Source organism: Nyctereutes procyonoides, unplaced genomic scaffold (genome assembly GCF_905146905.1).
Source record: "Nyctereutes procyonoides isolate TBG_1078 unplaced genomic scaffold, NYPRO_anot_genome, whole genome shotgun sequence".
Lineage (NCBI taxonomy): Eukaryota > Metazoa > Chordata > Mammalia > Carnivora > Canidae > Nyctereutes > Nyctereutes procyonoides.
The window spans coordinates 13,437,054-13,461,539 of NW_026575155.1; the positions used below are offsets into that span (position 1 = coordinate 13,437,054).

The 24,486-nt window shown below is 40.9% G+C and overlaps 1 protein-coding gene across 1 annotated transcript in view; it reads right to left on the bottom strand.

Moving 5' to 3' along the window:
* DSCAM (DS cell adhesion molecule) overlaps positions 1-24,486 on the bottom strand; it is a 621,576-nt gene that overhangs the window by 295,844 nt on the left and 301,246 nt on the right. The window contains exons 3-4 of the mRNA XM_055313369.1: positions 11,619-11,765; positions 3,376-3,654 (exon numbers count right to left, since the gene is read on the bottom strand). Of these exons, the coding sequence (XP_055169344.1) occupies positions 3,376-3,654; positions 11,619-11,765 (426 nt within the window). The remainder of the gene's footprint in view (positions 1-3,375; positions 3,655-11,618; positions 11,766-24,486) is intronic.

Consider the following 24,486-nt stretch of genomic DNA (forward strand, 5'->3'; position numbering starts at 1 on the left):
ACACTTGTTCACACACCCTGTGTGGTTTAATCAGGGCCCGTAACACACAGCTGTAAGAAAACATGTTGATGTTTGAATTTGTGGCCATGAAACAGGGTTGTTATTTAACATGAGGCTAACTGATTTGTACATGGCTGGAACTCTCCTATTTGACATTCAACATTTTAATTCAATAAATCCAATTTGATGTAGCAAGTTCATTTATTGAGCATTTACTCAATGCCAAAAGTGGGGTTAAACTTACAAGTAAGACAAAGATGAATTAAAATTGTGGCATAATTGGCATGGCCATACAATTACTGAATGTCTTTTGTACATTATTTAAGTCAGTTTTCCCACAGTCCTGCATGTTTTATCATATCCATTTTACAGAAGAGGAAGTGCTTATTCAGAGAGATTAATTAGTTTAACCAAATCCACTCAACAGGCAAATGGCAAAATACATTTTTTTGTTTTGTTTTGCTTACCCCCAAGTATTCCTGACATCTCATGCTACCACACCAGGGAGTTCAGTCTTTTTGTGAATGAGACAAATATGAGAGTAGATGTAGTAGCCAAGTAGTAGTACATGGTTCATCAGAGACATATAAACGTGGAAAGGGATCCATAAATCCCTTTCCAACGATCAGGAAAGTCCTTAGATATCAAGGATGGATAGAACTGAGCCCAGCTGGAATGAAGGAACATTTTGGGAATTAGGGCATAAAGCAAGGCCACATCACAGGAAGAGCGTGTCTGCTCAGTTTGGATGAAACACAGCATCTCTGTAGGAAATTTATGGATTTTCCTTTGTAAATTACAAAGGCAATCTGGAACAAAATTGCAAAAGGCTTCAAGATTTTGGAATTAAATCAGAGGGGACTAAAGGAAGCATACAAAAATTTTTAGCAAGTGATAATATAGTCAAACACATTTTTAGGAGAATTGATTGTGTTGTATTGGAAAACTTAGAGTAGGGTAATTAGTCAGTAAGGGTACATTGCAAATGTCTAGTTGAGGTACAATTAAGATTCAGTCTAGGATAGGATGGGTTTGGGGAGTGTGGCTGAGAAACACTATGAGTTACAATCTCTAAAACTAGGCAGGATTTGGACTCAGAAAGAAAAGACCTAAGGAATATCTAAAATGTAAAGCCTGACTTTGGGGGGCTCAAGGTGGGAAGACATCTCGAATAAGAAAAGCCATTGACAAGGTAGAAATGGTGTAGAGTTTGGTTTGCAATACTGTTGTTTTGAAGTGCCAGAAAAACATCTGATCTAAAATTGGGAGATAGACTCATCTAACTCTCAAGATGGAAGCTGAGGCTAAGCATGCAGATCTAGGGCTTGTTCTCAGAGGAGAAGAATCTGGAGCCATACAAATAAAAAAAGCACCAGGAGGGAAGAGATGGATAAGAATTGGGTTTTGGATTTGGAACCCAAGAGAATGGTTTCTATCTAGAGAGGAAAGACAAAAATGAAGTCAGAGGGAGGTGGGAAACATTCAAGAGGCATTTGAGGACTTGTCCAGACATGGCAGAAGAACACAGTAATGAAAATAAGCACAGTCAGAATTAAAATTTTTCCACAAATAACTTTTAAAATGTAGATAGTGACAAATGCCTTTACAGAGAAAGCAATAAATTAAACCCTGAGAGCTTAGCATGAGATGCTTAGGGGTGGGGATGTTTCTGGGGAGGGCACTGCACCGAGCTTTGAAAGATGGGAAGTGTTAGACTTTCAAGTATTTGAAAACCATCTTCCATGCGGAGGGGGCAGCATGGCCTGTGATCAGGATAGGGATGGACTTGTACAGGGACTAGGAAGAAATTAGATTTCATGAGAATAGCTTTTTCTTTGAAGCAAAACTATGGGCAATAGGACCAGGCAGGCTTATTTGGAATGATTTTCATACCATCCTAAAATATAAACTCATTCAGCAGGAAATGTGAAGCCATGAAAGGTGTTTTAACATAGAGATTTTTGAGCTTGTGGGGATATTTTTTACTTGCTGTCCGGTGCTGCATCATTGCATCTAGAAGGTCCTTTGGCTACAGATATAGAGCTGTGCAGACCTTATCTTCCATTTCTCCCTAAGCCCAGCCTAAGCATGTTTGCATGATATTTGCAGGACCCACCCTGGGCTAGCTGGTTCTAGGCAGTACCGGGGATATCTACTGTAATGCGTTTTGTTGGGATGGTATTGTGCTAGAACAGTCCACACTCAAGATGACATGGAAATGACAGTTCCACAAACAGTGTGAGATTGGAAACACACACACACACAAACACACACACACACATTATAAGAAGAGAATGCCTCCCCCTTTTTTTTAAGATTTTATTTATTATTTATTTATTCATTCATTCATTTGAGACACACAGAGAGAGGCAGAGCCATAGGCAGAAGGAGAAGCAGGCTCCCTGTGGGGAGCCCGATGCAGGACTCGATCCCAGGACCCCAGGATCATGACCTGAGCCAAAGGTAGGCGCTCAACCACTGAGCCACCCAGGTGCCCAGAGAATGCCTCCCCTTTCAATGTTCACTCTTGTAATTTAGCTTGTTCAGTCATGTACCATCAAATTTTAAAAATGCATATTTTATCTCATGTAATATGTAATAATATTATATATGATGAAAAGAACGTTTCATTCACTTCTAATAGCCACCTATTTTGACTGAAATTCTGTCAGTCAATCATGGCCATGTGCTCTTGTTTAACTCACTTTAATTTGGTTTCTACATGAGTAAAATTGAGGGTGTCTGACTAAAGTGTTTCCCACTGCAGTCACATCTCTCCCTCCTCTGCAGTTGGCTTCAGCATCCTCCTCAACACCTTCCTCAAGACAGTCACTACAAATAAATTGGAGGTGAAATATACCCACCATATTTGAACTAAATGATATGTAATAATGAGTCCAAGCCCAATATTTTGATAATTTAGAGCCCTATATTTATCCTGGTAAGAGCCCATTCAAGAACATAAAGTAGTACCTGAAAGCCAGCAAAGGACACCCACCGTGATCTGACTACCGTCACTTGTGCTGACATCACAAGCCTGGCCCTCTTCCTCTGTCAGCATTCAGACAAGGTGGCCATTATTAATTTAACAGCTAGCTGATGTGATCTCAGATATGTATCTTGTAGCCTAATGGAAATCTTGGAGGTTCAGACAGACCTGAATTCAAACCCTAAGTCCCAAACTCCTCAGCTGTGTAATCTTGAGCAACCCACCAGGGCGTTCATTTCCTCATCTGCAAAATGGGGTAATACTGGTCTCAGAAGGACTGTTGTGAGGATTAATAAAAGGCTATAATGAGAGCCTGGAAGTCATCTTGTAACAGGAGGTCCACCAATGATGGTCAACATCACCATTCCAAGCTACCGCCAACTTACGTTTCACGTACAGGCGGCCTATCACCTTAGCAGTGCCGTATCTGTTGGAAACTTCACACACATAGCTGCCTGAGTCTGAAGGACGAGTGTTCTCGATGAGCAGCCCTGTCACGGTCTTCTGGAATCTTCCAGAAAGTTCCAGCGGCATATTGTCCTTCAGCCAGCGATAATCTGGCTCAGGATGTCCAAGCGCTTTGCAAGGCAACTCCACACGTTGCCCTGCCATGGCTTTGCGATGATCAAACCCATCCAGTATGGATGGGGCTGAGTTCGCTGGGTCTGAGGAAGAAAAAAAAAAAACTCTTAGACATGGTGAATGAGTTGAAGTGGTAATTTAGAATCATAGGACCTCATATACAGGTTAAATTCTATATACATTATGCTAACTATTGACAATAGATCTTTAAGACTTTATTAATGAACAGAAAGAAAAACCCTACTGGTAGAGATTTCTTCTGCTCAGAATTTTCCAAAGGCTGAAGCAGAACAGGTTCTGCTTTTCATTTCCCACTAAATAACTAATAGCTCCAGAATCAGCATGCTTCTGCAGGAGTTTCCAGCCTAGGACAAGAACTGGATTGTCTTGTGACCAGAGAATGTCAGACTTCCCCTTTAAAAAGAACAACAGTAGTGGAGATAGTTGTTTGAGATTAGTAAAATTTATTTCATACACTCGAAGAGTCTTATAGTCACTGAATTTGAAAGTATTTTATTTATTTATTTCACAATATTGTTTGAGCCTCACGTCCAAGGACAGAATACAGTCAGGAATTGGAGACACAGTGGCCAATGAGACAGGAAATGATGAGGCCCTCATGGAACTTACATCCAATTGCACGAGTGGGGGTGGTGGGCAATGTGCAAATACAGAAATACATAAAGACGGTGTGGCTTGAAGTAGGTGCAATGAAGAACAGAAAAGCCTGACACAATAGAGTGTGTGCAAGTGGTTGTGTTGGATGATGAGGGGGACTTAAGGGCAATCTTCATGGATGTCCTTCACAATCGCTGAGGACAGATGAAGAAACGAAGACAATCAAGGTGTGGCAAAAATAAAATGGTTATTACTTACCACACAGCCTTGCTTTTAAAATGCAACGGCGTATAATTCACCTGTTCTCTCAGATGATGTTTAGCTGTTATTATTTTCTCAAGCCCAATGAGGAAAAGAACCAAATGCTCTCAAGATCTGGGTCAGTGGAAACCATTCGGCTCAATGATCAAGCTTGCTTTGAGGAATCAGTGTTCTCAGGGAATATTATGAAGAATGTAAAAATAGAGGTCCCCTTCTGGATGTCCAACATAAAAGTCAGTGACCTTCCCTTACCCTCTCTTATACTCTTTCTATTTAGAACTTGCACTAACCACATACATGAGCTGTCACACTGGTCTCCACACAGATATACAGAACAGATATGGGCTCCTGGCTCCTGAACTCTATTTTTGCCTTAGTTAGAAAAGCACCATAGCTGTTGCGATCTGCCTGCAGTAAACTCAAAGCAAAGGACTGGATATCTTCTATCCTATTAAAGAACTCTCTGGAATGACTTTTTAAAGTGAGGTGATTCCTCAGTCAGCCACTGGGGGCAGTCAGTAGACCCGAGTGAAAGTGGCAAACCCCTTGAGCAGAAGCAGCTGCTTATGCCAGGGCTTTCCTTTGCGACCATTGGAGATAAAATCCATGACAAACTCGCTGCTCTTCTCGCCTCCCTGGTGCTTTATGAGAACAATGTGAATCTTCTCATGGGATATGATGAATGAACTTAATAATCTCTTGAAGAATATGTAACCGACCGAGTTTCTTTGACTCTTCTGCAGGTCTATCATCCACTGTAATGAAAGAATTCCATAGCCCATAATTATGCTCACTCACATGTCTGGGTGGGGGACTCCAGAGGGATTACAGACAATAGGCTCACAAAAGCAGGTGCATAGCCCTTGCTAGCAGAGTCCTCATTGCTTCAATCTCCTCCTGAAGGAAGTTAGACAGACCTTGGAAAGTGTTGAAGAGCAAGTGATTTCCTTATGGACTACGTAGTTACAAGATATGTTGCTTTGCTTAGAGTAGGAATTAGGGTTGGTGCTGGAGAAGGTGACACAATGAAGGTATCACTCCTTTGTTGAGTGTGGTTAAATTTTATTTTATTTTTTGGAAAACAAGTCCACAACCCAGGAAACAAAAGGGGCCCACTTCTAACAGCAGTCACGGAAAGCAATACCTGATGATTGCACTTAAATTTTTGTTCTGCAACTAATTGTTAATAGAAATTTCTCAAATATCCTTATTCTGTGTAATTCTGACATTTTTAAAAAGTAGGGATGAGGTAACTGGATATCCATATCAAAAAAAGAATTTTGAAACCTCACCTCACACCACCTGCAAAAAATTAAAAATGGATCATAGATATAAATGTATGAGTTAAACCCTTAAGACTTTTAGATGAAAAGGTAGGAAAATGATCTTTATGACCTTGGGTCTGGAAGAGTTCTAAGACAGGACACCAAAAACCTAAGTGGCAAAAATTCAATATGTTATGCTTCATGACAATTAAAATAGTTTACACTTTCCAAGATATCATTAAGGAAAAAAAATAAGGAGCAACCTACTGGGAGGACATATTTGCAAATAATATTTCTGGTAAAGGACTTCTCTTCAAAAAATATAAAGAACCTGGACATCTCTATGATAAGAAAGAAAATTTAAAAATGGACAAAAGATCTGAATAGATATATCACCAAAGAAGATATAAATGACTAATAAGCATATAGGAAGATTCTCAGTGTCATTAGCCACTAGGGAAACGCCAATTAAAACTACAATGAGATACTACTTCACACCTGCTAGGATGGTTATAATAAAAAACATGAATATGAACAAGTACTCATGAAGAAGTGAAGAAATTAGAACTCCCATTCACTCGTGATAAAAAGTAAAATGGTACAACCACTCTGAAAAACAGTTTGGCAGTTTCTCAAAATGCTCAACTTCAATTTTCCATAGGGTCTACTCCTAGGGATCTATCCTAGACAAATGAAGCCATGTTTATTCAAAGACTTGTATACAGATGTTCCTGGCAGGAGTTTCCATAACAGCTAATAAGCAGAAAACACCCAAAAGTCCCCCAGTTAGTAAAAGGATAAGTGAGATGTGTATGCACATGCAATGGAATGTTATTCAGCAAAGAGTGAACTCAACTGATACACCTTACAACATGGATGAACCACAAAAGATTATGCTAAATAAAAGAAGCCTGATACAAAGCCATATGTTATGAGTATGGTTTATAGAAAATATTCAGAAAGCGCACATCTGTAGAAATAGGCAGTGGATTAGTGGTTGGGGCTGGAGCTGGGAATTAGAATTGACTTCAGATAGGTCACAGGGAGTTTTCTGGGTGGTGGAAATGTTCTAAAATTGGATGACACTCATGTTGCACCACTTTCTATATTTACTAAAATCACTGGCTTGGATACTTAATATCAGTGAGGTTTATGGATGGTAAATTAAACCTCAATAAAACCACTTTACAAAGAAGGAGTGTAGCACATTTCTTCGATAGTTTAAGCACACAATTTAAGCAATGCTTGAGACAGGCTCTCTGGGTGATATTTGGTCACGTATAAGATTAGTACAACCAAAGAGCACTGTATTTAATGTTTATCCTCTCATCTTTCATCTGTTTATCTACATTTAAATTTTTTTTACCAGAAGAACTTGCAAACTCTCACAAGAGTAGAAAAAATAATATAATGCATCTCATATATTCATCACCTAAATGCAAGAGGCATCAAAAATTTTTATCATCTGTTTATTTTTTGTAGTCTTTGTTTTTGGTGCTATCATATTGAGTCAAATCATAGAACCAGTCATCTTACCACTCTATCATAAGTATGTTTTTCTAATAAGAATAAAACTTTTCTTATAAAACCTCAATGTCAGTAACATACAAGAGTCATAATAACCTGGTCGTACCATCTAGTATCTATTCCATAATCACTTTCTCCTGATGAACTAAAATCACATCATTATTATTTACAATTGTGCTAATTAAATCAGCATTATTCTATAATTAACAGCTGTCTTTTGATTTTCTTTTAAGCCAAAGCAGGCTCCTCCTTCTTTTCTCTCTCATGTCTTTGACTTGTCAAAGAAGCCAGGTGAATTGTTTTGTAAGGAACCCCATGGTCTGAATTTCTTTCTTGATGGTGACATTTAACATGTTCCTCTGGACATTTTTCTTATAAACTAGAATCTATTTCTCATGAGCAGATTAAATCAAATTCAACCTTTTTCCTTTCTCTCTGTGTGCATTTAACATGCAGCTTTCCCATACTCAGGCTGAATTGATCAGCAAGTTCAGGTTATCAAGTTTGTCTGAATTAGTTATTTTATTAAGGGTTTAAATGATTTTCTAATTGTCATAGCACCTTCACATTCAGTAGATGTAACTATTCCACAAATAAGAACTTTCCTTCTTGAACTAGGATTTTTTGGTTATTTTGAAATACAGTAGTCATAGGAAAGACAGGGGGAGGAGAATTGTGATTCTTTTTAATTTCCAAGTATCAAAATCAAGAATTGGTGCCCTAGTTTCCTCTACATAGACCAATGAGATTCTTACTATGGCTTTGGTTATTATTAAATAGGTATTTGTGTGTGTATCTAAGTATATAGGAACGTAAGTATATGTGTGTGTGTGAGTATAATGAACTCAAAGTTTTTAAATGTTTAATGGTTAATAATCAAATGCAATCATTATTTTTGAAATTCAACTCCTTACACTCTCAGCCAACAAGAGCCTCTTCAGAAGTTGTCCCCGGTATCATTTTGACAAGACCCCATTAATGTTTCAGGCTCATCTTCTGCATTCCTATCCCAGACACTATAATCCACCATCCTTCCAAGGAGCCATGGTCCCCTTTAGGAGAATATTTAAAAGACACTAGGATTTAGATATCAGAGGTCATTGTTGTCCATTGCCTATCGCTTCTGGGCCTTTTCAGTGTAAAGACCTTGGGGACACATTCATAAGAATATAGCAAGTGTGTACTGATAGCTTCTATTGGACATTTCAAGGATTTTATATTTTTATCTTTTCTTACACTGAAAATCTTGGTCCCAAATAAAAGTAGCATAAGCATAATTAACCTCTCCCCATCCCCCACTTTGTTACACATTACAGTATTTTACAGGACGGCATTCCTCTAGGGCCTCCCACGCCACCTGAGCTTCCCCTATCACCCTTAGTAATGCGGAGTCACTCTGAGCCACTCTGACTCAAGCTGACTCCTAAAGCTAGCAGTTCTGTTGGGGTAACTCCGCTCTTCTGAAAGGAGTGTTTGATGGATACTTGTGAGATCTTTGAGGAGCCAGGCCACCACTGAGCAACATGGTCCTCACTGACTGCTCTCATGGCCATTTGCACTCATCAACTCATCACTCATTCAACTCCAAACTCAGGCAGGTCTCTCTAAGTGTGGATAATACTCCCAGACACTTTTCCCCAGGATCCATGCAAGAGTTGATCATCTGTTTTGGAGAATTTGCTGACTATTTTGCTGTTCTGTGACTGACTCTGCGGAGTCCCCCTGTTGTGCCCCTTTGCTGCCCACCACTTCCGCGACACTGCTGCCATTCCGGCATGCCGCCACTGCTGTCAGCACTCTGTACACACCAACCCACGTTCAAGTTCCACAGGGAGCTGCTGAAGGCCTTATCCATGTGCTTTTTCTTCTGTCATTATACTGGGTCTGTTTTAGTTTCAGGAGGAGTTTAAGATCAGTAAAAACTTGGTCATTAACATGCTCCACATGACCCAAGCCCATGTGTTTATTTTTAAAGACATTTAAATCTAAAGTAAATGAATTTTTCTTTTTCTTACAAAGCTTAGACTTCTAGAATAGTCATCTGCACTCAGTGTTCATGGTCTCATTTTCTAGCATTAACAATTTCCTCCCTAAACTATGTTATTAACATTTCTGTGACAAAAAGTCCCAATAATTATGTGCTACATCCAGAGACTCTCTCAAGAGCCTTTCCATGACACTTGACTCTATTGAGCCTAGAGCTCCCCCTCTAACCCCAAGCACTCAATGTCTCTAATGTGAGACATTCCTTCATGAGACTGTGCCGTGAGGCTCCTAACTTCCCATCACAAATGCTCACTAGGTGACCTCATGGACCCCACTCACTTCCACGGTGACCAAGTGCTCATGGGTTCTGCTGTCAATGTTTCAAACATTAGTAAAACTTTCTATAAAAACAAAACAACAACAACAAAAAAACTTGGAATTGAGAAAAGTAAATTTGCCTCTCCAATCCAAAGAGTTAAATTTGAAAATAAAAAATAATTTAGAGTAGAGATAAAGAAGTCCACATTTCAGGATTCTCTCTCTTTTTTTTCCTCAGTCTTCTTTTCAGATTTTCTTTTTAGGTTTCTCTTTCAAGAAAGATGGGCTTTCAAGATGAATGGATAAAGAAGATGTGGTTTATGTATACAATGGAATATTCCTCAGCCATTAGAAATGACAAATACCCACCATTTGCTTCAACGTGGATGGAACTGGAGGGTATTATGCTGAGTGAAGTAAGTCAATCGGAGAAGGACAAACAGTGTATGTTCTCATTCATTTGGGGAATATAAATAATAGTGAAAGGGAATATAAGGGAAGGGAGAAGAAATGTGTGGGAAATATCAGAAAGGGAGACAGAACATAAAGACTCCTAACTCTTGGAAACGAACTAGGGGTGGTGGAGGGGGACGGGCACTGAGGGGGGCACTTGACGGGATGAGCACTGGGTGTTATTCTGTATGTTGGTAAATTGAACACCAATAAAAAATAAATTTATTAAAAAAATAAAAAACAAAGATGGGCTTTCGGGTTACCATCCCTTAATTCACTTTTTTTGGGATGGAGAAATGCTTATTGCTTCTTTTGCTAAGATTCAATTTAATCTTGGATCCAGATCCACTTTCCAATCCTTCCCTCTTCTTGTCCCAATGCTGTTATGGCATTCCTCTTGACTGCACACAAGACCCTTTCTAGGATATGCTGAGCAAGTGGAATACTGTTCTGTCATTAAAGTCACCATGGACTAAGATCATAGATGTCATTCACTTTATCATTTGTATTTCTCCAATCTTTTTTTTTAATGGAGTATAATTTTACTGTACTGATTGTTCTTGCCCTCAACAGAAGCAACAATGAGGAGCTAAAAACAAAGCATAAAGTAAATTGACATGAAAAAGAAGAGGTAAAGAAAAATATTTTTGTGTGCAAAGGAGAAATCACTTAATTCTGACACCCTTGGCAACACAGGTGGGCTCAAGCTGTTTTAGGGACACGAATGCGAAAGAGGAACCCAGATAGAGCGAAAGGGCAATCAGTGAGTGTTGAGTGTTGGGGCACAATGTTTTTAATTACCCCAATGGTCAAGAGCTTTCCAACACTTCTCCCTCACAAAGCATCACTACAAATAAGATAAAGATATTCACAACACGGAGCAGTTTTACCTTCTAAAGCTGAAAGGGCAAAGGTCAGATATTTTGCACTAGATTTCTAGGACCGAGATGGACATCTCACATTCTAATTGGCTCTGTGAAGAGCTAGCACATCGCAGTGTGAGCGGATTGCTTACTTATTTGACAGATGGACCAGTAACAAGCCAGTTGTGAAGATTATGCAAAAGGTTGGTATTCTCTCGAAGTATAAATGCCACAGAGGAAGGCACAAAACTGATATATTTACAGCAGAAAGGAATCAACTGCCTTCAGGCTTTCTTCCCTTGAGAATGATCCTGGAAGGAGGTGGGAGGGAGTGACTAGCCCTTTAACTTTAGAAGTGGGTGATTTCCCTAATATTGTTAGACACCAATGGGGAGCAAGAGGTGTGTTCTCTGTGCTCTTGCCCTTCTCCATTGGAGTTATGCATCACAGGAAGCCTCATGGTGCTGGTGGACAGAACACAAATACACTGGGCAAGAAGGCCTTATCTTCCAAACAGAAGCCATACTGGTTCAAGGGAATGTGCAATTTTATAAAACCTGAAATGACTTCACTTGGAATATCTATATTTGTAGCATATAGTATTAGTATTTTTTTAAAGAAACTTTAGTTGCTAAAATATTTTTTGGGGGAAAAAAGAAGTCTTTATCTAAATCATGAATTCTACAAGTCTGGTTGACTCAGGACACTAACATATGAATAACAGAAATGATAAACACAGTCTTGATGGGTTTTTACCTGATACAAAAAGTCTAGCGCTGTTACTGTGCCTGCTTTCCCCAGTATATCTGTGCCGCGTGATACAGCGGTAGTTATACAATCCATCTTCATTCTGTACATCTTTAATATACAAGGCTCCCGTGGATGTGATGAGAAATCTAGATCCTGAAATAGAAGAAAATGATTTCCTGATTAAAATAGAACAAAAGCAACTCAAATCACATAAACAAAGACATTGAATATTTTTCTTCCCACTTGAAGGAAGCTTAGGCAAAGGCCAATGATAGGAGTGTGTTGGTTACTTTTGGGGTCCAGGCTATTTTAATTTTCAATTACCCTAAATTAGGAGTTTCAAGTAAGTACACTACACAATAAATACATACTTAGAAAATCTAGTCTCACGAATTAAGTTTTCAGGTCACGTATTTATCTTTAGAGCAACAGAATTGGCATATAACGCCAATGTGCAGCTAATTTAGCAGATTTTCTCTGATGACTGTTTCTCTCTTACTTAGCATGTGACAAATCAAGGGAGTATTAACTTTCTTTAGTGAATTTCTACCTTACAGGACCATGAACTTTTGCTTCAGCCTGAAGTGTTTCAAACCCACAAATGTTAAGCCATAAAGTGATAAAATATCTACAAACTTCCCAGGAAGGACTGTCTTACCTCCTCATAATAATAACCAGCACTTAACACTCGATTCTAAGACTAAGATCAATTCCCCTGTCATCACTGTTCTGGAGGACTCTGCGGGTTCTTAATCACTACTCCAACAATTGTCAATCACCACTTTCCCTCCTGGGGTGTGTGCCTGTACAGAACTGTTCGCATTAAAAGAGCAAATGTCGGGGCTGCTTTAAGAAGTGTAAAGACAATTTTTCCTTTGAAAATGTAAATGTCTGAAGATAATTTTTACTGTTCAGTTATAATTTGATGATAAAGCAAATGAAGGCAAAGGAACAAACCCCAAAGCCAGCTGTGGCGCTCCTATGGTGAATAACCCAGGACACCACTCTCTGACACTGTTAGACTCTCTTACAGTGAGAGAATTCTAGTAGCAGGATAATGCGATTTTCTCTCTTTAGGGAAAGACTAAAATGCCAATAATTTACCTTTTTTATTGTTTGTTGTCCTTAGGTTCATTTGAAATTTTTCTTAAAGATTTATTTATTTATTAATGAGACACACACACACAGAGAGAGGGGGGGGGTGGGCAGAGGCATACATAAGCAGAGGGAGAAGCAGGCTCTTCTCAGGAGCCCGATGAGGGACTCGATCCCAGATCTTGGGATCACGACCTGAGCCAAAGGCAGCCACCCAACTGCTGAGCCACCCAGGCATCCCTCATTTGGAACTTCCTTTGGTTTATTTGAACCAGAACTTACCAGGAATTTTAGCTCTCAAATATTTAAGTTATAAACCCAATTCCTATAGCCCTTGATTATTTCTTGTAAAGACCATACTTTATTCATGTCAGTTGTTCACATAAAATAAAAATGGCTAATGATTTCTTATGCAAATAAGAGCAATTCAAAAGGGCATGAATAAGTAAAAAAAAAAAATCACAAAACAGACGAATCTAGAATAAGCTTTTTAAAAGAATGCCAATTAACAAAAAAAAAAAAAGCACAAAAATCTTGAAGGCAAAAATTCACTTTTTAAACTGTTTCAGTTACTTATTCAAAAAATATATTATAAATATGCTAAATATTAGAACAGCCAGAAAAGCAAGTTATGTATATTTCTAGATATTCTCTCCCAAAGAGAGACCAACTAAAAATACCTTTTACCACTTGTCATATGTCATCACACACCAGCATTTCCTACCGATAAATACTGTGGATACTCAAAATATTTTTTTTTCTTTCAACGTATTTTGCATACTTACATAATGTTTTAATAACCAGCTCCTTTAAAGGACTGAATAGTAGAAAAGAGGAACAAAAAGATAATGTATGTAATTCCTGTCACCTTTCTAACACAGAGCAGTTTCATTAGAATTGACAGGCCATCAGCAGTGGTGAAATGTAAGTGGAAAGCACTCTGTGTACCGCTGTTCAGAAGTGTTGGGAAATGCACGAGGATGGGGCAGCCGTGTGCATTCATTAGGCTGCCGATTCCTGAGAGGGCTCTATTCTCCAGGCACATTTAATTTAATCACTCATTTGCTCCTGTAATATCTCACTTTTTTTTTGTTACTCACTTAGCATGCCAAATAAAACCCTTAAGACACGTTGTTTCAGAAGAACTTGAACCTTATTTGTTTTAAACATTCCTGAGATGATCACAGGACGAAGGGATTGACCCAATTACTGCACCTCATTTAAACCAGCTCCGTCTAGTCCCTCATTTCCCAGAAACCCATTTCGAAATCGATCAACATTTTAAAACAAAATAAAGATGAAGAACAGAAGCCCTCAACTAAGAGATGACCTTGGAGACCCACGATCCTGGGGTTCAGTCTGAACTCCCAAGATGTGTGGAATTTTCAGGGGCAACGAGGGCATACAGAGTCTTTAGAGCTCCAGATGTCTTGTCTCCATGGTGATAAGAAATCATCTCAACTGCTCCCTAACTTGCCACCGCATGCCACTTCCTGACTTCCTGCCTTACACCATCGGAGCCTCTTGTATCATATAGAATAAATGGTTTGTTCACATCCTGAAATGGGATTAGAGAATGTACTTCTGTTAAAATAAGCAAACATGAAGAAACAAAATGTTGATATCAATAAACTGCACACACACACACACACACACACACACACCCCTTTGCTACTCACTCCTGTCTGGTAACATACAACTGTGCAAAAAGCCAAAATTTTATAAGTGACTTTATTTCCCTTGGAAAACACAGTGCATACGTTGTGACATGTTAAGCACATTGCACATCAGTCAACTGAACAACAGTGAATGATTGTGGGGTTCATCGTGGACATCATTTACTGAGCTACACTGCTGAGTTATTAGAGGGGTGTCTCAGAGCCTATCTTGGCTTCTCAACACGCACTAAATGGCTCCCAGATGTTTAAGCCCCAGTTCTGTTTTTAATAATGTATCTGCTCCTTCCTTTGCTACCAGGCAAACCAAGAATGATTACTTCTCTCTGCCCTCCCGCATCCCCATCAATACATTCACAAGGTGATGCATTCGGTCTGCAGAGAGGCAGAAACTAGAGATACCACAGCTGTTAGAGCTCTCCATAAACTAAGAGTTAGTGAGGCACGAGTAAGTGCCAGTGTGGTTCTCCAACATTATGGACGTGAACTTGTATGTCAGCGCCACTAACAAACCCACAGTTTGGTACCAGATCAGGCAGCTCAGCCCAGAAACTAGAGGGATATTTCCATCTAGAGACATAAAACCAGCAAATCTGCAAAATTGGGAGTATTATAGGAACACTCAGAGTAGAAGTCCTACAGCCACACTCCTGCTGCTGCTGCCATGCTGAGCAGTGGAGAAGGCCCAGAGAGCACCGGCTCCTGAGGCTCAGACCTAGTGCTTTTGCAAGTTTTCTGTGCAATAGCATCAGGGGCAGAAATTAAAACAGCAAAGGTTCTAGACACCCATTTGCCCAGTTACGTATAGCTGATGATCTGAGCTGCAGAAATCAGGCATCAGAGACCTCCAGAAGCAAGCACATGAATATTGATTCTAGGAAAACCAGAGTCGAATGGTAGGCCATTCACTGGGCCAGCACTCTCCTGGGCTCTGGGGATCCAGAAAGGAATGCGACACAATCTCTGTCTTCAGGGAGCTTATGATCTAAACAGCTTTAAGTGTTAGGGTTGGAGACATGGCATCAATGTGAGAAAACAGGATGGGGGGGAAAAACTGGGGTGCAATCAGGAAACCTCATCTCACCTGGATGGAGGTAACTATTGCTACCCAGAGAGGAAAGCTGTATTATTACCAAACCTGCCTATACCCTTGCAGATTGCTCTGACATAAATAATTAACTTTATAAGTTTTTTTTTAAGATTTTACTTATTTATTCATGAGAGACACACAGAAAGAGGCAGAGACACAGGCAGAGGGAGAAGCAGGCTCCTTGCAGGGAGCCCGATGTGGGACTTGATCCCAGGACTCCGGGATCACGACCTGAGCCGAAGGCAGATGCTCAGCCACTGAGCCACCCAGGCATCCCTTAATTTCATATGTTAAAACTTCCTTTATCAATCATCTTGTTCAATCTACTCAGCGAATTTTTTTTTCTCATTCTTTGAAAGAATCAAGCTAAAAAGATCTTTTCCTTGGTACCAGATAGAACAAGCTCACCCACCTGGAAAGATTTCTCATTGCGGAAGAGAAGCGCTGGGTTTTGGAATCCGGTGGCTCCGAATTCCAAACCTGTCAAAGTCACTTTCCAGCTGTGTGACCTCAGACAAGACATTCAGCCTCTTTAAACTTTTGCATGTTCATCTATGAAAGACAGATGGTGAATAGCATCCTCTTTGTTCAGGTGCTGAAGCTTAGACTGATGCCTGGACATCATCGCACAGATAGTCCTGCATTACGTAGGATATCTATAAAAGCAAGCGTCATGTTTGCTATCCTGCTGTTCTGATGGGATAGATCGGTCATCAGTCTACCTACAGGATGTACACAAAGCTGCCCAGGGCCATTAGCCTGCCCGAGCCAGGCAGGGAAGAGCCCAGGTACACGGACTTAATATGTGATTATTCATTTACTTGCTAACTTCTGTGAAGCCAGCCTCAAGATCAGAAAAAGCACCAAAGTGGAAATAACATGGCTAAATTTTGTATCCCACTCCTGCCACGTGGAGCTGTGTCGCCACAGACAAACTACTTCCCGAATCCTGGTGAGCCAGGATCACACGACAGGGTACTTAGTACCAGGGTGCAGGGACACAGAACAAGGCCCACGGAGTTGCTTCCTACATCCAGTGTGGCGCTGTGGGGCAGCAGAGGGCTGTACAGACATCCTGGGAAAACCTTCCTGCCACAAACGGGGACATTCCCGTTTGGAAACTCAAGGTCTTCCTCTGTCATCGTTAACATGTGATTGGGATGAGAATCCCAATTTCTGGCACGAGTCATGGCAATTCTCTGGCATGTTTGTCAGTATCTAAACGTAAGATATGTACTCTGAAGTTTTCCAGATTAACCATTCCTTACCCCTCATATCTCAGCCAACACAAGGTCCTTCTGTTCCTTCTTCTAAAATATATCCAGAATGGTCCATTTCCCCGTCTCTGTAACACACTCAGATCTGGGAGGGCCCAGTCTTCTCTCAGTCTGTTTCCAGTCCTGCTCCTCATCACCCATGGTCATTCAGCACAGTACATCAGGCAGGTCATTACTGTCAGTTGGGTCCCACTAGACCGACTTGTTCATGGTGGCCTACGATGGTTCAGGCTTTGATGGTATTTCCAAAAGCCATTCATCCCCTCTCTCCCTCTGCCACCAGGACCCAGTCACCCTGGCCTCTTACTGGCTCTACCTGCAAGACTTTGTGTAATGAAACCTGGCTGGCTCCTTCTTATCTTTCTGGCCTCAGGTCCTAAATCAACTTCCCACATTAACTTATCCATGGTCACTCCTGCTCACAAGAGCTTGATTACATCGATGTGAGGCTGCCTTGTGTGTGCTTAAGATGGCCTTAACATTTCTCTCCTCTAACCAGAACAGCAGAAACATGATTTGTCTTGCTCAGTTTTTCATCTCCATTACACAGAGCAGCGCCTAGCTATGCTATCTGGAAATATTTGTTCAAGAGATGGGCGGATGAAACAGTCTATCATTGCTTGTATACAAAACGTCTCCTCTTAAGTCTGGGTAAAAAAGAAAGCAAGCTGAAATACCTCTTTTTAGGTTTCAGCATGAAACTTCCTCATGCATAATACATAAAAACAGTATTTTTCCCCTCTAGGAGTGACTATAACATATTCTTATATGAAAATGAGCATATTTTAAGATTTTGATGTTAATTATTCTTTCATTATGCTCTCTGGCTTTTTCCTGTGCAGCTGAGCTGTTAGATCTTCAATTAGGACAATACTATTTTCAGGAAGATTTCAAAAGCATATTTGATTTTTCACTTAGTCAGAAATATATCTTAGGGTCTTCTTTTTTTTTTTTTTTTTTGCTACTGCAATCTGAACTGAGTTAATAGTAATTAAAAGAACAGATGGTTCTTCTAATAAGATGCCAAATGGTAGCATAACACAATGAAACTTTTATCAGCTGTGCCTGCCACCTCCAATTGACAGCCAACTGTATAATAAAACTGAGCTTTGTCCCGGGCAGTTTCCATAACAGCCTCTGATAAATAAGAGGAAGACTGAAATCTGAGTTTGAAGTATATGGCAGTAGAAACAAGAGGAGCCTCCAAAGGAATATCTTAACTTTTTTTTAGTTTGAAAGTTGAATTAGCATTAACTAAAATAGAAGTGGAACCAGAAAACGGATATAGATAGATATAGATAGTATATTTATATAATCTATGATAATCTTAAAGTTATGACCTTCCTTAATTGAGATGTAGACGAGAATAGAATTGAACTCTTCACTTGGTTCTGAGGTAGGTCTGTTGTGTGATGTGATGGGTGGGTGCCGAGCCATAATTAGATGCAGGTGTGAAGGAGCTGCAGCCATTTCTTGGGCAACTGAGTGGCCTGGTAAAAATGATCATTCAAAGAAAATTATGCTGAAAGCTACCTATAAGGGAAAGTAGTAGCCCCTTAAGGTGAGATTTTTAATCTGGTATCATAGGTTGAAGTGTGTCCCCTCCAAAATTTAGAAGTTAAGGCCTAACCCCCAAGACCTCAGAATATGGCCTTATTCGGAAACAGGCTCATTACAGATGTAATTCGTTAAGACGAGGTCATGTTGGAGCAGAGCGCACCCCTAATGGAATGTGATAGTTGTCATAAAAAGTAGAAATTTGGACCCAGAGACACCTGGATGTTGATACCAACCCTAATCATAGCCAGCAGGTATTGCATGCTTAGTATGAACATCCTATGTTCTCACAATGACCCCCACGAGGCTGGTGCTATTATTATTCCCACTTGACAGATGAGAAAAGTAAGGAACGGAGATTTAGTGACTTGCCCGTGTTCATACAACTTGTGGTATCCCTGCCTGCGTGATGCCCTGGAATTGTGGCCGGAAGCCCACACCCTCAGCCACCACACTCCCTGGCTCTGGGTTGTGGCCCTGGTGGGACAGCAGAGCGCAGGAACAGGGTAGTGGAACAGAAGTGACACACCCAGAATTATTTAAACTAAGGAATCAACAGAACAGGGATGCATGAGTATCTACCTTTGGCTTAGGGAGTGATCCTGAGGTCCTGGGATCGAATCCTGTATCAGCCTCCCCTCAGGGTTTCTGCTTCTCCCTCTGTCTGTGTCTCTGCCCCTCTCTCTGTATATCTCATGAATAAATAAATAAAATCTTAAAAAAAAAAAAGAATCAACAGAATTGATTAGGACAAAAAGTGCCCCAAATGCTCAGTCTGAGAGACCCATAGGATGATGGTGATATTGGCAGGTGGAGAAGCCAGGCAGGGTGTCTATTTTTATAGGGAAGACATGCTGGGTCACTTAGGGTGTGTGATGAGAGTCAAGCCAGAGGCAGAGCTTTAGGATCAAGCTCCACACACCGTGAAGCCCTTTATGTGAGCTCATGCCCAGGAACACCCCCCACCCTGGGTCAGGAGTAGACGAATAGGGCCAGGAAGACATGGCAAGAGAAAGGAGGGACAGAAATCCAGAAGGATGTGGGATTATGAAACCGGGGGTGGGGGAACTTCTAAAAAGGATGGTGCAGACGTCAGCTCTGTGTCTCCCTGTTAGCATAAACTAGAATACACATGTACTCTGAAAGAGCCTCCATGTCCTCTTCTGTACAATGAGGCAATACAACCCCCAGAATATTGTGATGTTCAATGAAAATGTCCATGTAAGTGCCTGCTGGAGAAAGGTGCTCTAAAGTCATTGTAATCTGCAGTAAAATATCATGATAAAGTATCCCACTTGGCTGGATCAATAAAAATATTAAATATCTACCTGTAAACAGCTAGTCATACACACGATGACCTTAAAGAATACTGCAAATCATTACCGAAGAGCTTATCAGAATAAGACTTGGGTAAATGGAGAGGTGTGAATCCCAGGATTAGACAGCTTGATACTGCAAAAATGTCAATCTTCCACAAATGAAATTAATTGCATGTTGATTGATTTCGGAACAGAATTTATCTAGAACTTGACAAAATCAATGCAGATTAAAACAAGATGTGATTTTTTTTGAAAAAAAAAGATTTTTATTTATTTATTCATGAGGGACACACATACACACACACACACACACACAGAGGCAGAGACACAGGCAGAGGGAGAAGCAGGCTCCACACAGGGAGCCCGACGTGGGACTCGATCCCGGGACTCCAGGATTATGCCCTGGGCTGCAGGCGGTGCTAAACCGCAAGCCAGCAGGGCTGCCCAAGATGTGATTCTTCATCGGGAGAATAGAAAAAGAAACTTAAAATATTTGATAATATGTAGTCCTTGCGGGGCATGGGGGAAGGCACACCTACAGGTAGGAGTGTAAATTGGTGAAGTCTCGTTTTTTGGTGGGCACTCCGGTAACCTATTTCAAATGTAAGAACTGCATGCACTTCACTGCAGCTTGACCCTTCTAAGGGCCTGCCCTATGGAAACCCCCATACACATGCACACACTGATGCACGCATAAAAGGTGCACTGTAGCATGGCTTAGAAATGGGGCAAACCTAAATGCCAATCAAAGGGTGAATAAATGACGTGAGGGTGTATCCACGCTATGCAGCCCTTTAAAAGACTGTAGGGTAAACGTATGCAGACAGCATGTGAAGATCTGCAAGACATCAAATGAGTATAGAACAATACCGAATGTTCCGTACGAAAGGCAAGGGATGTGTGCCTATCCGTGTGGATTTGTGTATGTAAGTGTACAGAGAGGAAGGTGTCAGAAGATGCACCAAAATGTTAGCTGTAGCGGCCTCTGAAGTCACCACTGGATTAGGGGAAGGCAAGGGGGAATTATAGGTTCTACTTCGTAGTCTCATGTATTCGAATATCTTAAAAGAAGACTCTATTAGTAGACTACTTGCGCCGTTGAAATTTATTTTGAAGAAGGTGTCAGTGGGTGGTGAGCATATGGACGCAGCAGGCGTAGACCAAACTCATTTGAGCAGCACGGCAGAGGGGAAGAAGAGAAACCCAGGATAATATTTATGTTGGGAGTAAATGTGTCAAAAGATGGCCTTTTGTTTAGGTTGGTTTTCAATCTGATTGCACCGACGCATACGTGAAAGCATAAGGGGGGGCTTTCAATATTTACCCTGGTCTTTGTAATCCTCCCCCTCCAAACACCCAACCCCAGCGTCTCAGCCAGCAGGTAGCGGATCTCCTAATCCTCGGCCCTACTCGGTAACACGGGACTTCACCCCCTAATTGCATCCCATCTAGTCTGTTTGCGTGGCTAGTCCTGCCTCCCCCAGTGACAGCAGCCTCTCCGGGGCAGGCTAATCCTCCTGTTTGCCTTACTTACTGCTGTTTGCCTCTACCTCGCACAGTGTTGAATTAAATGCTCATTGGAATACTGATGACATACTTATTTTGGATTTTTCCTGGAAAAACAGGCTCTGTACAGAGGGCATCATAGCTGTCAGGATCTGCAATGCTTACAAAAGTATCACCAAGATATTCAAAGGAATCGCGAAGCACCAACGTGGACCTTGCGCCACCTGGAAGAAATCGCTTGGGCAGAAAGGCTGAAATGACCCCTACAACACAGGGCGTGAAGAAGAAACTAGCAATCCTGGGCTGGATTTGAGGAGTGAGGAGCGATTTGGAATATATATGTTTAAATTCTCTCGGAGCAGTCGAAGACATTTTTCTTATGTAAATAAAATTCTCTTGGTGAAATTCTCCTGCAGTTAAATGAGGCTCAATTATACACTACTAATTTCAGCCTGCACACAGCATTCCAACTGTATACCTAATTACCCTATTTAGTCTGTTAATGATCAGATCTTCGTTCTTGAGCAGATAGCTCGGTCTGCCATTAATCTTTCCTCTAGTTAGATTCCTAGTTATTTAAAAGAATAAATCCTTGGAAAGAATAGAATTTGATTTTTAAAGGAATTATTTTAAGTATTTTTTTTTGAAGAGCCAAAGAAGCTTATAAAACTTGAATTGTAGGTCTTCGTTTATATGATGAACAAAAAATGCATTGGGGTCCTGACATCTAGGAACAAGTATTTCGGCTTTCAGGGGGGGGGGTGGCGGAGGGGAGAATCAAAGCAAGTAAATAGACAAAGAAAATAATTACAAAATGTGATAAGCACTCTTAAGAGAATGAAGGCACAGCATTTGAATCCATGTAAAAAGAACTGTTGTTTAGACAGAGCTGGGGAGGAAGGGTTTCTGTGCAGGGTGCTTTTCAGAGGAGGCATGTGGATGGGAGAGTAGGGCCAAGAAGGAAGTAGGAAAGCATGTTCAAGAGTCCTGGAGCGCGGAAATGGTGGCATGTTCAAGGAGCCTTTGAAATAAGATATGCTTTGAAAATAGAATTGACTGGACACAGATTTGGCCTAGAGGCTCGGGTGAGGTCAAAAGCATTTGTAGTTTTGGGGAGGGGTTCTAGATGCCTGGAGAGGAAAGCCTCTGCTGGAAAGGTGAAACCTGGAGACATGGTGCTGCTTGTCCATGGGTGACTTATTTTGAACTTCTGGGCTTTAACAGATTATGGGAAAGGTTAAGAAAAAGAAAACCATGAGGTGTGCTTGCTGTCTCATGGTAACTCGCGTTTGGAAAGATGCATCAACAGTATTCCCTGTCCTGCCCGATTTCTGACTCTGAGGCTCAAAGAGAATACATATTTCATGGTGATCACCTGTTCCAGGCTGCATGCTATGGTTATCATTTTTTTAAAGATTTTATTTATTTATTCATCAGAGACACAGAGAGAGGCAGAGACATGGGCAGAGGGAGAAGCAGGCTCCATGCAGGGAGCTCGATGCGGGACTCGATCCCAGAACCCCAGGATTACACCCTGAGCCGAAGGCAGATGTTCAACCACTGAGCCACCCAGGCATCCTGATATGGTGCACATTAAAAAGCAACATGTTCAGAAAGGAAAAGAAACAGAAAGAAGAACAAAGCACGAAGCTTGGGTCTGCAATGATTGCACTTATGTGGTCTCACCACGTCGTGGACTCAAGAGGAACAGAAGTGCCTGTGCTTATGGGTGAGACACAGTGAAAATTAATCATAAAGTTAGTCTGCCTCATGCATATGACATATGGTTACGGGGAGGAATTTAGGAAAATAGGAACCGTTAGGCCCGAAAATAGACACAGTGGCCACTTAATATTACAGGGTAATGGCTCTTCCCACGGTGGGCAGTGACCTATTAATGGGCTGTGAAATCAATTTCATGGACTGTAACTTTGTTTTTTAAAAAATAAAATAGAGGAGCTAGAATGAATTGGCATGCATCACAAATAGGAGGGGTATTTTATGAAAGCTTTGTCTGAGTTCACAGGTGCCCATAGAGGATTGCCGACGTGTCAACTTCTGTGCACACGTGTGTCCATCTAGACAGACGTGCGCCCTGGGTTCCGATGCAAAATGTCTTTCTCACTGTGTGTTTCTTGCTGTGAGTCGAGTAAAAAGTGTTTGAAGGGCACAGCTCAGCACCTGGAGATCGGGCTGGTTTTTTTTGTCACTAGGTCTCCCACCTCCAGGCAAGTCACCGCTGAGGTTGTGAATGGTCTACGCTAGGGCTTCCCGGAGGTCCAGGCAATGGTGCCAGGAGAGTGGCAGATGCTTTCAGATTGCAAGGCAAGAGGTAAACCCAAATGAAGCCGACGTCAAATTGTGGTTGAAGAGGGAGCAGGGCCCGGGAGATGTAAAGGATGTTGTCAAAGCCAGGCAGTGGGACAGAGTGGACGGCTCAGCTTCACGACCAGGGGTCACTGGTCCAGAAGGGACTCATCCTTTAAAGGAGGCTCTGGCCTCACAGTGACCTATTTCTTCTGACTCGCCCTCCTCCTGTGTCCTCAACCCCTCACCCTCTTCCCATTTCCCACATAATTGTACAAGCCACCCGCAGACACAAAATGCTCATCTGTGTGCCCATCACTCAGAATTGACCACTGTTAACACTATTATGAGCTTCTCTTTATTTTAATGACAGAAATGACACTTTACAGAAAAAAGGTAAATTCCTTTCTTTGTTCCCTCCCCTGTCCTATCTTTTTCTCCTAAAAAGCCATTGTTATCAGGAGTTGATCACATGTATTCTGTTCAGCTTTTATTCCATCACACACACCTATATGCATCCATGAAGTGGACATCTATTGTTCTGTATTTTCTTTTTTTTTTTAATTTACATAAATAGCTTACTGTTTATCATGGAAAATTTTGCTTTTTCCACCCAATGTTATGCTTTTTAAGCTCTCTCTATGTGGATACAGGGAAATCTAATTCATTCTTTTTAATATAAATATAGCATCATATTGTATAAATGTAAGTCATGCAAACCACTGTAATGGAGCTCACTGGAGGCATGTGTGTTTTGGGTTTTGTTTTTTTTCGTTGCTGTTGTCTCAGCACCTAGAGCAATGCAACACACAGACACACACACACAGTAGTTGATCACTAAGTATATGTCCAAAAATGAATGGATCCTTTTATTCCATTAATCATGGACTTTGGGATGTCAATAGTCCAGTCTTCCAAAGAGTCTCCTCAGACAAGTTTAACAAGATTTCTCTGGAACACATTGAATGTCCCACTGACATATCTTCCTACATATGCAATTATTGGGTCGAGAGGTTGTGTTTTCAATTTTCCTGGATCCTCTGCAGT